The 17358-nt window shown below is 33.0% G+C and overlaps 3 protein-coding genes across 4 annotated transcripts; all 3 read left to right on the top strand.

Annotated features, from left to right (window-relative positions):
- Positions 1-535: 535 nt before the first annotated feature.
- On the top strand, positions 536-3713 carry Bm14788 (Uncharacterized protein; the record flags this gene model as incomplete). The annotated part of the gene is made up of 9 exons (XM_001899284.2): positions 536-575; positions 968-1119; positions 1303-1504; positions 1723-1890; positions 2036-2235; positions 2408-2471; positions 2584-2659; positions 2880-3020; positions 3539-3713. 9 exons carry the CDS (start codon positions 536-538, stop codon positions 3711-3713), a joined length of 1218 nt encoding a protein of 405 aa, XP_001899319.2.
- Positions 3714-6498: 2785 nt separating this feature from the next.
- Positions 6499-11139, top strand: Bma-sec-3 (Uncharacterized protein; the record flags this gene model as incomplete). The annotated part of the gene is made up of 18 exons (XM_001899285.1): positions 6499-6628; positions 6749-6876; positions 6970-7068; positions 7161-7292; positions 7401-7646; positions 7842-8014; positions 8116-8290; positions 8360-8500; positions 8640-8831; positions 8995-9168; positions 9293-9378; positions 9544-9673; positions 9798-9881; positions 9955-10132; positions 10266-10390; positions 10531-10626; positions 10740-10859; positions 11008-11139. The coding sequence occupies 18 exons, from the start codon at positions 6499-6501 to the stop codon at positions 11137-11139; spliced, it is 2541 nt and encodes an 846-aa protein (XP_001899320.1).
- Positions 11140-11702: 563 nt separating this feature from the next.
- On the top strand, positions 11703-15197 carry Bm1752 (Uncharacterized protein; the record flags this gene model as incomplete). 2 transcript variants are annotated; one of them, XM_001899286.1, is made up of 5 exons in its annotated part: positions 11703-11867; positions 13157-13385; positions 13819-14033; positions 14632-14793; positions 15078-15197. In XM_001899286.1, the coding sequence occupies 5 exons, from the start codon at positions 11703-11705 to the stop codon at positions 15195-15197; spliced, it is 891 nt and encodes a 296-aa protein (XP_001899321.1). The 2 variants fall into 2 exon arrangements, with proteins under 2 accessions (XP_001899321.1, XP_042929626.1); XM_043073692.1 differs by lacking the exon at positions 11703-11867 and having other exon boundaries at positions 13202-13385.
- Positions 15198-17358: the final 2161 nt, after the last annotated feature.

Raw genomic sequence — 17358 nt, 5'->3', positions numbered from 1 at the left:
TCTGAAATTCCGCAAGAAACTTTGGCCATGATGTTACTGGAAGGACTGTAAATTCACGATCTTATATCCTGAGAAAAATACATATTTTTTGATATTTTTTACCCTTAGGTAGCCGGTAAGTCTATTCTAAATAGTTTCACCTTTATTGAGTTGGAGTTTCATAAACAAAGTACGTAAAAAAGATGACAACATTTTGGTTATCAAAAATTGAGCTATTTCTAAAAGTAATGCAAAATTAACTGTTTTGCACGAGCTGTAGTTAAAATATTAGGAAATGCTAGTATTAAGACTTAGGGAAAATACTGATTCTTTCTCAGTGATCCTTTTCGTTCAGTTCTGAATGATGTAATGAAAGCGTTTGTTCTTTCCTAACGTGTATTTCTGGTGGAAGTAGACGTTAGAAATAGCGTGAATACTTTTTTTAGCAATCGAATGCATAAAATATTTACTTTTACTGAAAAATAACGGTTTCTGGCCGATGGTATGATTTGTTCAGAGTACTTACCATGTTACACGGACTTCGTTATACTCGGTGATGTCACTATGGTTGCAACAAAGAAGTTTCCAGTGTCTCGGTGCGAATATTGCGGTGTACTGAAATAGAAAATGAGTGTTTTATTCTATTCACTGTAGATCATTCTTATTAGAAGTACAGATGACTTCCTTTTTTTAAAAAAATAGGTGTTAGAAACTGGTGATGAGTGAACACTGTGCGGCTTATGCATATTGTGTTTCTTAAATCTCCTATAAATTTCAGTAGGAATGAGAATTGATTAGCTTTATCGTCTTAGAATCCTGTGCTTAGAAATTTGTAACTGCTGCATTAAATATATTTCTTGTACATGCATACGTTATGCAATGTTTAACATTTAAACAATTTATAACTGCAGATTCCTGATTTGATTTTTCAATGTATTATCTCATAGTTTGTTATCTCAGTTTTTATGTTTGCATTCAGAATTTTCAGGAACAAATAATTACTCGAAGTCCATGTTGATTAAGGGTACTCTTTTATCATTGAAAAATATGCAGTGGCCTTCGTGGTTGCAACCATATGTCGAAGTCTTATTGTTATGGATTTCATGGGCAATTGATTGTGTTGATTGGGATTATTTGGAAGTGCGTTGGAATGTCCCATATGCTTTTCTGAAGTTTTTTTCTAGATTTCGATGAAATAAGAACCAGAACTGCTTACCACTTTCCTTTTCAGAATAAAAGCTTAGCACTTACATTCCTTACCTTACATTTTCGTTTGAAATGCACATGAACTGGCTTGTTTAAAGATAAATACCAGCTTTTCAGTATCTTATATGGCTTTTCCTGCCACTGTTCGTCGCTTTCATATTACCAGCTATTCTTCTACTTTTTATATATGGTTGTGTCATTTTTCTTCATATTTATGGCTTGCGAAATCGTATTCGAGAGGCTTACGCTAGTAGTTTATGGGATGGCGCACGTATCAGTATCGCATCCTTCTGGGATGCAGTAGGATATGTCTGGCACGGTAAATTATTGGAAAATATTTCTTATAGAATGTTTTATGTTGCTTTTTATATCATATAATTCATAGTTCAGCAGAGTTCTGAAGTTTTTTTCTACTTGATGAAAAACGCATAAATTATCAACCTGTTAAAGTCAAATATAGTTCATAATAGTTTCAAAAACACTGGATTTTATTTATAAAGCATTTCGATGAATATTTTTTTTTTTTTTTTTTTACAGGTTATGAAATAAAAGGTTTGGAAAATGTGCCTAATGAAGGCTCCGCTCTTCTTGTATATTACCACGGAACATTACCAATAGATGTATATTATGTTATTGCCAAATGTATGCTTCATAAGAAGCGTACTCTTCACTGTGTTGGTGATAAATTCATCTTCAAAATACCTGGTATTTTATTTATTCCTCATTTTCTTCCTTCTGCTCTGAATGACATCATAAGTTTTCGTCCTTCTTATTTTGTCGCAGCAGACTAATCTAGTTCTATAAACTTAATCTTGACTTAGTATTTAAAATTTAATGCACGTCTTTTCAGGATGGGGAATGATTTGTAAGGTTTTTTATATAACTCCTGGAACGGTAGATGATTGTATGGCACGGCTGAAGGATGGCCATTTACTATGCATTGCTCCCGGTGGTGTTCGTGAAGCCTTGTTTTCTGATCCCACTCGTTATAACATTATGTGGGCTCGCCGTTTGGGCTTTGCTAAAGTTATCATTGGTTGTCCAGGAACGGTTAGCCTTTAGATTATACTTAAGTGAAATCTGAAGAATTTTTTGAAAGAAATAAAGTCCACAATCATTTAATTGAAGAACTGTAACTAAAGTTGTTCAATTAAATGCGGATTATTCATCCATTCCGTTTGCTATATTCTTTCACTCTTATTTTTTTATTATGCTATTTTAGCCCGTAATTCCAATGTTTACTGAAAATTGTCGTGATGCTTTCCGTACTCCGCGTTGTGGACGAAGTAAGAATTTATTTCATTTTACATCGTCCAATTGCAAGGTTGCTATTTACTGGGTCTTCTTGGTGCATATACCAAACCCAAATTTATAGTCGGTAATCAATATGCATTTCAGAGATTTTTAGATGGATTTATGAAAAAACGCGACTACCACTTTGTCCAGTATACGGTGGTTTCCCGGTTAAAATGATGTACGTTTCTGAAGTTTGATGACGTTTATTCTTTTTATTATGCTTTTTTCTCAAAATTACCAACGAAACTTAGTGAAGGTCTTGACGATGAGATTAATGCCGTATTTCATAGCTATGTAACGATTTTCAAGTTCATACCTTAATGAACTTACATTTAGTATACTTTTTTATATCTTATTTGAACTCTTCATAATACTATCATTTCCTAGCGGTTTTCCAGAACGCATCTAGGCAGACCTCTTTATTTTTCTTCTGATATGAATCCAGAAGATGTAAAAAAGGCTGTGAAGGGCGAGGTACATGACTTAATTAGAGAACATCAACGGTTACCTGGAAGTATATTGCTCGGAATCATGCAGAGGTATATTTTTTCTATTTAATATATATATATATATATATATTTTCTATTACTGGGTTTTTGATGACCTAACACACATATACATGCATGCACATATAAGTATATCCATATAAATATATGGTATTTACACATATATGGGTATATAGGGTTTTTCAGGATACGTCACACTTCAGTGATAAGTAATTTACGAAATATATCGTAACTGATTTCCAAACTTATTCAGTGACAGTATTTTCAAAATATTTGCTTTTATCAAAAGTTCTTATTTTTTCCCTCTTTCTTGTACTAAAATAGGATTACTTATTCTTTCAGTGCATAACCATGTACAGCTTCAGGTTTTCTAATTTACCGCACGGTGCGCTATTAGTATAGCATGAAAATTTTTTGGCTTATTTATTACAGGAAGAAAGAAAAACATAGCTTCTTAATATATTCAAGGAGTTTGATAATTGGAATAATAATCTGTTTCATACAACAAGATTATTTCAGTTTCTGTACATAAATTTTGAAATCCTTTGCAGGTTTTATGATAAGCGGCGCTCTAAACAGGATGTATTATTGGAAGAAATAACTTGTAGTAATCTATGCTCAAATAACATTACACACAGCGACAGCATTGCTTCCTTAGGTCAGTTGTCATCGCCAGACATTCTAATTTCCCATGTAGATGGTACAGTATCGCTCGATATCAACTGATTAGCAAAAGGGATATACATGCCGTTCAAAAAATTTGTCACTTAATTATAATTTTTTTTTCTTACTTGTTTGTTAGATCTCGCGTCTTGAAGGTTGCTTTTCTGTGTTGCTATTGGTGTGTTTTCATGGAGCTTTCCTTTTTTTAGTAGTTGTTTGATTTCTCTTCTTTTTTTTTTGTTCTTCATGGTTGAAGTTTTCGTAACTATTAGAGTTTATTAGACTTCTGGAAGTTTTTAGATTCATCGCTTTAATTTTATATGTAATTTATCTATTTGTTTTACTCGACTTATCTTGTAGTTGTATTTTTCTAGTGGTTTTTTTTTTTTTTTTTTATTCACCTTTATATGTGTTATTTTCTCCTTAGAAGAATATAAGACTTTTATTTCATTTCGGATTTTATTCCATTTCCAGTAATTTAGGAAGGACCAGTTTTCAAGTTTTGTTTTCATAAACTTAGGATAGTATTATGTTTTGTTATATTTTCTTCTGTGACTTTTATTTCAAGAGTTATTTTGCTTTCGTTGACAAAATTTAGTCATATTAGCTGTCGTTTCTGATTTATTACCATTGTTTATGATATACCATATAACCATGACTATAGTAGCTATTTGAAACATCATGTCCAATCGATTTGTTAATGTTTTTTGGCTAATTTTTCAATTCGAAGAACTAACTGTTAATTAATATGTATTGTCTAGACCCGTACAAATTTCAGTTTCAATTTTCAACCTTAGTTGTTCATTTAATTCACTAGTTAATTTATTCGCATTTATAGAACGAAAGATCAGCTAATTTTTCTTATTTCTCTATTCTAAGAGGTAGAGAATGATGAGATTCTTCAAAATAGTGCATTGTATTTGGAACAGAAACACGGCAATTTATTCGTTTAAGATTGTTATCTTAAAAAAAAAAAAATTATTTCGGCTGTATCGAACTGCCATGTATCCCCCCCCATCAACATTATTTATGTATACATTATCCAAATTGCTAGATTTTGGTTCTTTATCAGACAAAGTCTGACAGATACATGCAAATAACCAGGGCAGTCTCGAACTAAACATTCTTTACATTGAAATATGGTACCAATTGTTAAATGTTTGTGAAGCTACTACGCGAATATTCTATGAAAAGTAAGCGCGTGATGCGAGTCAGTGGAAATTGGTCCTATGTAAATATATCGTTTGGATAATCCGGGATTTGGTACTCAAGTGCTTCGAGCAAAGCACAACAATGTTAAAAACTGGCAAGAATTTAAGTATGAGTTATGTTTTATAAGTAATGATTGTACGACAAATTTAGGATGAATGCATGTTTAATGTTTCCATGTTTGAAATTATAAATTCAACTTTTTTGTATCCAAAAAAACTGTTATTAAAAAAGCTCAAGCAGTCAAACCTTTCAGGCTTCATACGTAGGAGGAAAAAGTTAAGGATACCAGAAAAAATCCAAATGCCAGTTTCATTTTTTTGGACATAATTTTAGATGAATAATTTTAACAAGTGATGAGATTAAGGGAAGCAAACAAATGTCTTTAGAATGGAAATATGTGAAGGAGTGGTTATTTGGTTATCTTTATGGTTATTCGCTATCGTATCAATTGCCATTAAGCAGTGTTCTCGAGAAGAAATTTAGCTTACAGTAGTTAGAAGGTTTCAAACATATTTGCTTTCAGTTCAGCAAGTTTCCACAAACAGTCAGTGAAATTTGCTTATAAATGCAGCAGCTGTTGCACGGTATTTACTGTGCATCGATGTGTGCTGTTTCTTGGTTTCTTATAATGAATGAGACTTGAGAACTTCTGTATAATTACTTCACACCTTGTGAAGAATTCGTCTCTGTAATTCTTATCTGCATATTCCAAAATATTTTGGTTGAAGAATTTGGTGCTCTTCAAAAGATCCACTGGAAAGGAAATTCCATTATCGATCGGTCTCAGTCTTAATTGAGGCCCACACTTCCTCGCTATACCCAGTTATAACGTACAAGTTGCTCCTATACACAAGTCTCACACAAATGGACTTCCTGAAATTCTATCTTGTGAACAAACTTTTGTCAGTCTAATAATTCGATCTCAGCTAACGGTTCCCTCAGTTTTATGAAAATTAACAGAATGATACGATACTGTTAAGAGTAAATGTTAGTCTCACAAGACCTTGTAATTACATAAATTTATAATCAGGACACATGTTCGTAATAAATAAGCTATAAAACAAACCATACGAGTCTTTTCTGAAATTATGCAAGTGTTTCCTGAGCTAAAAGTGATTTTGACTGATAAAACATTTCGAGTAATGCGCGGTTATCAGTTTAATAGTGCACAAAAATGAATATGTAGCTAATATGTATGATGCTTGTTGAATTTTTAACTTCGGGAAACCTGCCGTGATATCTACCCTTCCGTTGCTTAGTATCATCGTATGCCGTGCGGAGAAGTGGTCAGAATCTTTTCGTAATGGGAAGTTCTTGAAGTGATAAGAGAGTTAACTTTTGTTAACGTATCGGGGTGTAGCGAGTGGGGTGCAGGGCGATGCGTCCTCGTACTATTTATTTCGATGTTTAACTATTTTCGTTTGTTCAACAGTTATTGTGGAAAAGAGACTTAAAGGGAAAGTGTATTGCGAAATTTGTCCATTTTCAGGTTTACATCCGTCAAGATTTCTAGGTTTAAATACATCCCAGTTAGTCCATCACCCCTTTCTACAGTTTTAACGTCATGTTCGATTCATCTCACTGCAGTTTATGGTTTGGAAAAACAATGTGGAAGATTTGAACAGATTTAGTTGGAATGCGTGCCATTGTTTCCGATCTTCAACGAGCTGTGTTTCAAGTAGCAGATGAACGTTTAGTTGCGGTAGCTAATATTGTTCGCGTCGACAGTAAAAAATGTCGGAAGCCAACATTTCTTTGCTTAGCTGGTTTGCTAATTAGTTATGTTGAAATTCTTTTTTGGAGATTGCAATAGCTCAATTTTTACGTGTTTGTCATTTGGTTTTGACTCGTTTTTTTGTCAATTTCAAATTATGCCATCGTTGCAGTGACCACGGACCAACCAATAGCTGTGCGTCTATATTTTGTCAGAAATGAAAAGGAAGGCTGTTATAAAAAGAAAAGACAGTTCGCACTTCGAGATGTAAAGACGGTTGATGGCATTAATCCGCGGAAGGTTAAATTTTGGTAGCTCTTGCGGGATAATGAACAAAATCTCATTATCTAAGCAAGTTCTTCAAGGGTACGTGGAGAATTCTATCAATTGCAGTTGACAGCGGAATTTGATTTGGTCGTTGACGATCGCTTGTTCAGGTTTTGTGCTTTCACAACTGAAGAGAAGGATTCATTCATCAAGCAACTGTATAAGGTCTTCCAAATTATTTTTTAGCATTCACATATGTTTTTTTTTTTCTTTTTTTTTTGATAGAATTTAAAACGCGTATAGCTAACGTGTTTTAGTTTGCTAATAAGTATCTCCCGGTACAGAAACCAGATTTTGTAAACATTCCGATTCCTGTCGAAACACCGCACATAGCCGTTATAGCAGAACATGTTGATGGTGACACCGATGAAGGGTTAGTTGATTATCAGGTTGGTGCAGAAAATATATGCTTTAAACTTTTTGCATAGGTCCAGGTTTCACTTTCATGATATGATTGTTTTATTGATTTCGGAAGTTTTTGTCAGGTATTGTTTCAGCCAATATCTGCTAAAGAAGAAGTTGATTTTCGCCGCTTACTTGCACGTGCCAATCTTACGATCGGTGAAGCGGATAAATTTGCCGCAGTGCTTACATCACAGCTTCAGCTTTTGGATGGCGCTAACATACAGTCTATTATGGATAGTGAAGCCGCCGTCAATGAACTTATTGGACTTGTTGAAGATGCCCTTGAAGAAGTTGATTTCTTGGATAAAGAGCTTGACAACTTTGATCAGTTACTTTATGTTAGTACTTCTACCTGATTTTCTCGTGCTTACAATGTTGTGTCTGTTTGTGACTTGCAAAATCATTGCTTAATTCTTTAATAAGTTTAAATTTGTTATTTGAATTTTAGTATTTAAAGTTCATCTTCATTGACATGACTGTGAGTTGAAGATGAAGGAGAGAAGTTGAATAACCTTTTATTTTGAATTAAACAGCATGTACGCGATAGTGTTGAATTAATCGAAGAAAAAGATAGCCTTGGATGTGTTGAACGAAAAAATACTCGAATCTTAAAAGATTTTTTGTCGGAATTGGTGACGACTGTAGATATTGTTAGTGAAGATCATATCCGTGCATTACAGAGTGCAAACTTATCCGATCCTATAAGGTAAGGAGTTTATGGAATCATCATGATGACATCTTGAATGGAGATGTTGATGTCCTGAATTTTGTGTTTTCTGTGCTTCCTGAACTCAATTTGCATTGCAGCATAAGTCGATGTTGTGCTGCAGCTCGTGCTTTGCAAGCTTATTCAGCAGCTAAAGTTAATCCTTCAATTCATTTAATGGTTTCATATAAAGAAAGAACTGAACAGTTAAATCACTTAACTGATCGTTTCATCGAGAAACTGATAGCACATATGTCCGCATTATTCTCAAATTTGGTAAGTATAAACATTTCGTTTTATTCATTAAAACATCATTGACGCTTAAAACATCATTGCAGTTTTCAGAACGATTTAATGGAAGTATCAGATTGGCATGAAATTGCAGTACAAAAGCAGTCGGAAAGATTCCACGCCCTTCGACCATTTTCTGATTTGATGGGATGGTTGAAATCAGTTAGACCATCTGTATATCAAACACTCATACAGGTATATTAACTAATATTTACTTTTCTTTTTTTTTTTCCTTTTTAAATTTAAATGGAGCCTGATTTTTCAGTTTTCAACAATGCAGATGTAATCTTAAAAATAGGGAAGGCAACACATTATATCCAAATCTTTTCTTCAGAGGTATGTGCAAAACACAAAGTTGATATACAAGAAGGAGTTTGAGCGGTTTTTTGAAGGTGTAAATGGTGAACTAAGTAAAATCGCCGATTTCGAACGCAGAACTACTCTTCGAGGCTCTGAGACAATGAAATCTATAGCCGAAAAGTCCTTACATGCTGAAAGTAAGGTCGACTCGAAGGAAGTCATCAGAGTAAGCGTGGTTTCCATAAGGATGAAGAGTAAGGTCTGAGAATGGCGCTACTTGACAAAATCTGCCTTTTTTGATATATACCAGTTTAATTGTATTAAATTGAACATGAAATTTAATAAGTAATTTTAAGTAATGGTTTTTCGAGTGTTATGCACTATTTTAGTTGGTTGAAGTCGTTTTGGGTGAGATTGGTCCAGTAGTTGAGTCGGAACAGAAGTTTTGTACAAGATTTTTCCATATGGCTGCTGATCTTTTGGTTGCATTAGAAACCCAGTCGACATCAAGCGGGGATAGCGGTATCATGGGCAAAAATGTTGAAAAACAAGTCACCGATCAGGTAAATCAATTCTTCCCAACGGGGAAAATTATAGTTTTTTTTCATGAAAAATATATCAGTTCTTTGTCTTAAGTAAAACAGCGATGAGATAAGGCGATTTTTTTCATTTTTTAGTGTAATTCAGGTACGTGCCATTTTGTCGCCATTGTTCGAGTCTTTACATGATCATTTCGATAAATTCATCAAGTCCTGTTGTCAGTTGCAACAACCGTATGTATTTTCTGTCTTTTGAGAACTGTTCAGATTTATGTTTTAAAAAGGAGGAAAAAAGCAAATCGAAGCTTAAAATTCCATGGTATTGTGGTCTTTGTTTTTACTTCGAGAAGTAAAAACACTCAGGTTCAGTTTTGCTTACTTCAAATAAATTTTTATTAGATTCGTATTTGTGTTGTTTGTATTTTTATCGAACAAAGCACCTTTGTTGCAAGATGCGTCATCGTATTTTTCTGTGATGGTTTTTGGACGTCTGGTTGTGCTGGTTAAAAGACAAATGGATGCATATTTGGTAATTATTTCAAATCATTTAGTGTTTATTTAAAATTCTCGTCATACTGAATCTTTGCAGTATTGCTTACGTATAATACTTCTACAAGAATTAAAACCAGCATATGATGGCTTTGTCTTTGCAGGATAGTAAATCTTACCAACTTGCTGAGATCAAATTTTCAAAACGAGTACGGATTGGTATTCTGGAAAGTGTTTATCAATTTGTGGTATGTTTTTTATTGAAAATATCTTGTAAATTTTGTTCTTTTTAAAGACTTCTTTCCAGTGCTTTTTTCATAGAAACTGGCTCGTATAGCAGAAGCAGCCTTTGTTGGAACTGAACGTCGTGCTGACCTAGATCGGTGGTATATACAGCTTATAACTTCCTTGAAAGATGGGATCGAATGTGCTGCTATATCGCCATTTTCGAAATCACCAGCTGCAGTTGTTCGATTTGAAAATTATCATCATTTGTATTGTACGTTTAAACATTTTGATTTTGCAATTAACATAATTTTTATGTTATTTTATCGATACAATTTTAGCACATAATACCGCTATAAAAGTTGAGTGAGGGAAGAAGTTTTGGTTAGGATCAAGTTTCTTTGCAGCTATTTTATCGGAACTTAAAATCGATTGTTTGGATTGGCAAAGAAAAGAAGCAAAAAAAGCATATCAAGATAATATACAAATTTATGTGAAGGAATTAATGGAAAGATCACTTGAGAAAATGCATGTTAGTTGATTTACTGTGGAAATAAGGTAGGCATTTTGATAGCATTCATAAACTGTTGTCATCTAGAGAAAACGGTGGTTGGCTTCATAAGTCTTTTTTATGTTTGAATTTAAAGCTTATGATGGGTACTTTTCTTTCAGCATTTTTTCGAATCAATAGAAAATCTTATTCGACAAGGAGTCAAACCGGAGGAAGTGGCATTTCACCAACAATTTAGTCGCTTAGAATTGAAAAAGGTACATTATGATGCTTTTTCTGTATAGAATCTTAAAGTGCTTTTTTATTCAAAGTCTCCGCAATCCTCAATTTTGTTTGAATCTTTTATAATCAGCTGTTCTGTGCTGTATAGGTAATATCACTTTATCCTGAAAAGGAAATAAAGAAAGGACTGGAGCAATTATACAAAAAGATAGAAAAACATCTGACTGATGATTCGCCACTGCTACAAGTTGTTTGGAGAAATATGCAAGTTAGTATTCGCATTGTTTCCACTTTTTATTCTTTCACCCAGTATTTGTTTCAGAGGTAAAGTTCAGTAGAACTATCTAATTTACTAGTGCTTTAAATGTTGTTCTATAACTATAAATATGACTATATTTCATTCTCAAAATTTCCAGGATGAATTTCTCAAACAACTGAAGCATTACAATGAAGTGATGGGACAGTGTTATCCAAATTCACGAATCGATCTTGAAATATCTATCCAAGATGTCCTCAGTTATTTTTCCCAGTTTGCTATGCAGCATTGAATGAATTGAAATAACAAAAGCGATATTAATCTAAATTGCTTTTTACAGCTTGATTTCTAGAGAAAACTGTTAATTTCATTTATGTATTTCGGATCTGAATTTTTTTCTCATTTATTCATGCCTCGAAAACTTTTGTAACCTAGGTAAATCATTTATGTTGCTAAATTATTTTAATAAATGCAGTAATCAATGTTCGTTGATAGAGACTTATTTCCCGAAAGAAAGCAAGCTTTGTTAGACTTCCAAAAATAATGAATTTTATTGTTTTTCATTGTTAATTATATGGGTATCTGTTATTCTACTATATATTGGAGGCAATCAGCCGAAAGTTTAGTTTTTGCGGAAGATACATTCTACACCTCCGGAGAATTTTGCCTGGATCTAATGGGTAGAACTATGTATGGGACGTCATGGGGAGATTAGTAGGAAAGAAGAGATATTCTAATGTCTATGTGTGTTGTGTGTGTATGCATGTGTATATGTATTTTGTGAGAGGGATACGAGAAGTTTAGAGTGTTGATTTATCTTGAGACTGAAGTTCTGGATTTCTGCCGACTGTTCGGATGAGGCAGTTGTTGTATATTATTCAAGGGTTGATGGGGTGTGGTGTGGAGCCTCGTGTAGAACTAGCTTTACGACGAACCTTGTTCTTTGGTTTAATACTCCTTCTTTACCTAGTTTTTGGTGCCTTTATCTTTTCGGCTTTACCAAAACGACAACAGACCTTGGTAAGCCTTTAAAATTTTGTGATTCATCATTTTACGAGATAACAGAGTGTAACCGTCCGGAATGATAGGAGTTTTCTTGCATATCTTTCGACACTTTACTGCAGAATATGTGCTAGAGTAGAGGTGAATGTAGAATCTGCTGCGCTTCTGGATTCCTCCTCCATTTTTGTTACATTTCCTTCATGCTTTCTTATACTCGAACTAGCGTTTATGATATATTTACAATGAAATGACTAATAAAATTAATAGTATTTTACGCTTTATATAAAATTGTGGAAACTGCACTCCATTATCTCAAATAATTTGCAGGTGTTGAAATACAATATGTTCGCAAATATTTTTAAATTGAGAAATGAGGAAGCGTAATGGTAAATGAGGAATGACTTGACTTTGTGACAAAGGTGATGAGTAAAATATATATGAGAAATGCAAAAGATAAGAGTTCCTCTGAGATCATTCCGGATTCATGTCCCAAATTGTCGTACGTGCTGTCTGAAGAGACTTTTCAATCTTATTTGATGTGAAAACTAGGTATAGTTTACATGTTAGTAAAACTGAAATTGTGAGTGCGGACGTCGTAGCATATATCGTCATCGTTAGAAGTACATTTTCATCAAATAGTAATAAGTGACATGACATAGTATTGCCTTTATGGATTTTTTTAATTTAAAGGGTTAGCTTGTATGTAACTCACAGAATTTTATTCTTGAAATTCGAAATCGAAGTCATAGGGAGGTTGCTTCGTAATTTATCAAAATCATTTACCATTGAAAAACTGTTCAGCAAATTCAAAATGCTTTTGAATGATCCTGAGAGATCTTAATTTTCTCAGTAAATATAAGCTTTTACACAAATGCCATCTTTTTCATTAGTAATTGATTGATAGATATACTCAACTTATGAACGATATGCACTATTATAATTTTTAGAAAGCTCTCATACCTAATATTCTGTGAAACGGAATGTTTCGTGGAGAAGATATGACGTAACAAGGTAATCTGAAATACTGCTGAATCAAACTCATCCAGAAAAGCGGATAGGAGGCAGACGCTAGTCCTGACTGGTCCCCACTACTTCACTGCTAATTCCTTAGCTTTGTGGAAGATCAGTGACATTTTCAATAGTGCAATATTCAGCAATAAGCATGTCTACTTATTTTTGATTCTGTAAGAATAGTTCGCCTTGATTCTCGTGGAGCTGTCAAACTTTCTGTAATAATGTCTCCCTTTTCCCGCTTCTTGTAACACTGAAAGAATTGTTAAAAAAGTTATGATGTTGAAATTTTATAGAAATGTGAAAAAAGTGCGGCACGGTTGGATGCGCAACGAAGCGAAATGTTAAATGTGCTGTGGGCAGAGACCATGGCCCAGTCAGAACATGAATGGTTCCTGATGGCAAATCAGAAACTGGATATCTACGAACGGTTTGTGCTCAATTCATGTCGAAGAGTTGCTACTTCACCATCAAAATCATTCAATAAAGCATTTATACATGCTTTTACCCTGATAACTACAATCGGTAGGTTAATAATTATTTAACAAGCAATTTCAGGTCTGTGAAGTTAGTTGAACCTTTCTAGAGGATTTTATTTCTAGCAAAAATTTTAACATATTATTCTCCGAAGTTTTGAGGCTTAAAAGGCTCAAGTTGAAAGTTGAAAAATTTAGGCATTCAAGGTTTTACTGAAGTTTGGAACTCAGAATATTCATAAATGCAGTATTTTATTCTTGTCAGGAGAAAGGAACCACTAGAATCTTGATCAGTAACTGGATTAGTCAGGGTGATCCAACGTTAACATCCTACCTAATCTTTTTTCGGTAGGCTGAAAATAATTTGACGCATGGCATGCATTGCTATCAAACTCTGTTCAGAGTAATTGCATCATTCGGTGGTGATTATAAAGACGAAGACTTAATTCATTTATAAATCAGAAAAAATTTGATTTCTTTAGGATTCTTGGATGAAGAAAATTTCTCGCCAATCGGTAAAATAGCAGCTATGAATTACGCTATCATTGGCATACCGCTGGCACTTTTATACCTTGCTCAATGCTCGAAAATGTTCGCTGGTCTATTACCGGGTAACCATATACTTATCGCAGCACTTGTAGCTATTTTCGCAACAGCGATTGTTTCCGACATCCTCGAGGAGTCGAATGATGATGCGGTATATTTAAATTTTGTGAATTTTATAAATAATGAAACTGTTTCTCGCATTTTTAAGGCTACTGAAATTAGCCGCTAAAAATATTAATAATTTTTATGTTGGAATACGTATATACCACATTTGATGCTTCCAAAATGAAAAGCTAAGTATATTCATCATTTTGCAAAACACAGCATTACTGCAATTTTCCAGGATTATCTGACGTGCAAAGTAACTTCAGCTTTAGCATCGAATTTGATTGAAAATTTTATCTTCTCAGATTTCTTTTTTAAAACTACTTTTGATATTTCCATTTTTTTACATGATTTTTTTGGTAGTTTCATTTTTATCAAGAACTATTTTCGCTTATGCTATTTCTTTCTCTACTTTTAAACGTCAATTTTTTTTCCTTTGTTTCAAATAAGACCATATGGCATCTTTTGTTCAAGGGAATTAGGATATGTCGGACGACCGTAAAGTGAAAGGAAAGGATTGAATTCATTTCAAAAAATTATAGCTTACAATGTGATTTCATACTTTTTTGTAAATATTGTGATTTTATTTTTTCAGCATCTGTTTCGATATAAAACAATTAATCAACATAATTAATTCATTTTAGCCGTTCATCGATACCCTCTTCCATGTATTTCTAATGTTGTCAACAGTAGGAAGCTGCAGTACTGAACCACCTGTCGCATTGATCCTTGTCGCCTTGTTCTCCGTTGGTCTGATATCTGTATCTTATGTATTGATCGATCGTCAAATCGAACATGCTTTGCAGGTGATATTAATGTTTGGCTCTCCATTCCTCCAGAAGTTACTAACCTTGCTTTTATTGATCAGCCATTGTTCAGTTTCAGTTGGGATTGAAAAAAAAGTTATAGTTAAATTTAAAGTCTTGCCAGTGACAGCCTAACCCAGAAAAAATCTAATTTTAATTTTGTTCTTATTAATACTAGGTTTTTGCTCACTAAATTTTTTTGGCTGCCATTGTAATAAGTCCACACAATTGAGACTCTAAACTAATTTAAATTTTAACTAAAGAAGTAGAAGGTTCATTTCCAGGGATTCGAATTGCTGTTTAGCAAGTATTTTGGTATACTTCGTCGTTCGATGTGTAGTAAAGATGAAGTTGAGGAGAATAAGATAATTGAGGAGGAAGAAGAGACCGAATCCGATACATAGTTAATTTGTATTTAGTTAATTTTTGAATCCCGCAGTATTGGATAAACCAGAAAGTGATATTTCACTTTGTTTCAGCAGTACTGGTAGCAATCATCAAAATTACTATCCAAAATGAAAACGTCTAGGTTTGCGTATTGCTTTATTTCAAAACTGAAATATATTCAAGTTTTGTAACTTTATCCATGAACTGATACTAATACAATCTTTTGTATCATGCTCTATCTTGGCAGCATTTTACATCAATATTTCGACTTACATTAGTCACCTTCCTAATTTTCAAGAAAAGTGATTTAGAAAGAAGTTGCAATCTTTCATCTTCGAGAGATTGAAACCAAATTTTAATGAATTATTAAGCTTTGAAAAAATGAATTACTACATATGAAAAATGTAAAAAAGATTCACGCTACTTTTCTATTAAGAGTTCATTCTGTTCTCATTTTCTCTACAATACTTGCAATTCTTAGTTTTGCGTATTGCTTTATTTGAAAACTATATTCAAGTTTTGTAACTTTATCCATAATGAACCGATACTAATACGATGTTTTGCTATATATTTAATGGTAGTTAATGAAATGAATTAAAATTTTTTTAATTTCTTGAGTTTTATGCGGAATTAGTAACTGTTACTATAACTGTTGCTGGTTTGTTAATGTTCACAAATAGTTACTAAGAGGACTTTTTTTTTCCCATCCAATTTTCTGAATATATATATTATAAATAAAAATTGGTTCACATGGTGCTAGCAAGCACGAAATAATGGTGGTACCTCATATCAATAAGTTCATTTATGAGCTTAAACATTTTTAACCATGATAAAGAAGTTTCTAAAGACTTTTGGAAGACTGCAACTTTCCTTCTAATTCCATTGTTTGCTGAATTTACTAGTGTATTGTGCATGGATTGATTGAAATCTTCCAGATCGCTCAATTTTCCCATCTGTAGTTGACAGAAGGAATCAGAAGAAAGTATTTTATATAACTGGATAAAACAAGTTCATTTTTGAAACAAATTTAGCAGTAAAAGGAGAGCCGTTATAATGAAATTGCTGACATTAAAATAGTTCATTTTAATACAATCATGAGTGGACGCCATATTTCATTTATCAAACTAAATTTTCTCTCTCTTTTTGAATGAATTACATATCACTTTGTCAAGATCAGAGAGTTTAGAAAATGTACCCCATGGGAATAAGGTTTTTTTTTTAAATTTTAAAACGTTTTGGATTTGCAATAGCAAAGGAAGGAGAAAGTTTTTTGAATGAACAAACACTTCATTGTTTGTTGCGGAAAGCCAGTATACCAACATAAATGTGTTTTTTATTTAAAATAATATTGAAATCTCTCAAATTAATTTCTCTTGGGACCGGATTAATAGGAAAATTTTACATCGTTTAAAGCATCAATGACTGTCAAATATAAGTAGGAAATAACATTGAAGTGGTGAAGTGTATACATGAGATTATATTGAGCAACATTAAACACATCAATGTTATCACATTCATGATAGCAGCAGTAGTAACCTACGGAAAGAGAATCGAATAATCTGGAAGAAAATTGGAGTGGAAGCATCTGTATATTAAAAGATTACTTCTTTATTACATCCAAAATTTAATAGGACCTTTCAATTAATAATATTTATTATTAATAAACACCTAAAGCTAGGAGGTGTTCGAGACTGCACTATAATTTTTCAATCTTCAACGTTAACTTGTTCATCGTAACAAATATTACTTTTAAAATTTTCGTAATACTCCAAACCAATGTTCTGCAATTTTTAAGAAGATAAATATCGTTGCATTATTTGTGTTTTTCCCACTCTTTTTTTCCACCTAATAGTCATTCTTGTTATTAACACATTCCTTTTTGCAGTGCAGGAAGTTACTATGTAACTGACCTCTGACAAAGAATGTTTTCGTCCGATTTTAATAGTCAATCATAAATGATTGTGCTTTCGCAGAAGTTGAAATAGCTTAGAATACTTCATCTAACTCTCACCCTATCTAAAAAAAACTTTATATGTTTTCTTAGTTATTATAGCTTGGCTTATCACAATGGCTAGGAAAATGGTTTTCTCGCTCAATACAGTTCAGTCCATTAAAAAATTTTTATCTTATTTTGAGAATTATGTATTTATTCATTTTTACAATATTCTGAGGTATTGA

This window comes from Brugia malayi (assembly GCF_000002995.4).
Source record: "Brugia malayi strain FR3 genome assembly, contig: Bm_v4_ChrX_scaffold_001, whole genome shotgun sequence".
Lineage (NCBI taxonomy): Eukaryota > Metazoa > Nematoda > Chromadorea > Rhabditida > Onchocercidae > Brugia > Brugia malayi.
The sequence above is the reverse complement of the archived record's forward strand: the minus strand, read 5'-3'. Positions and strand labels throughout refer to the sequence as shown.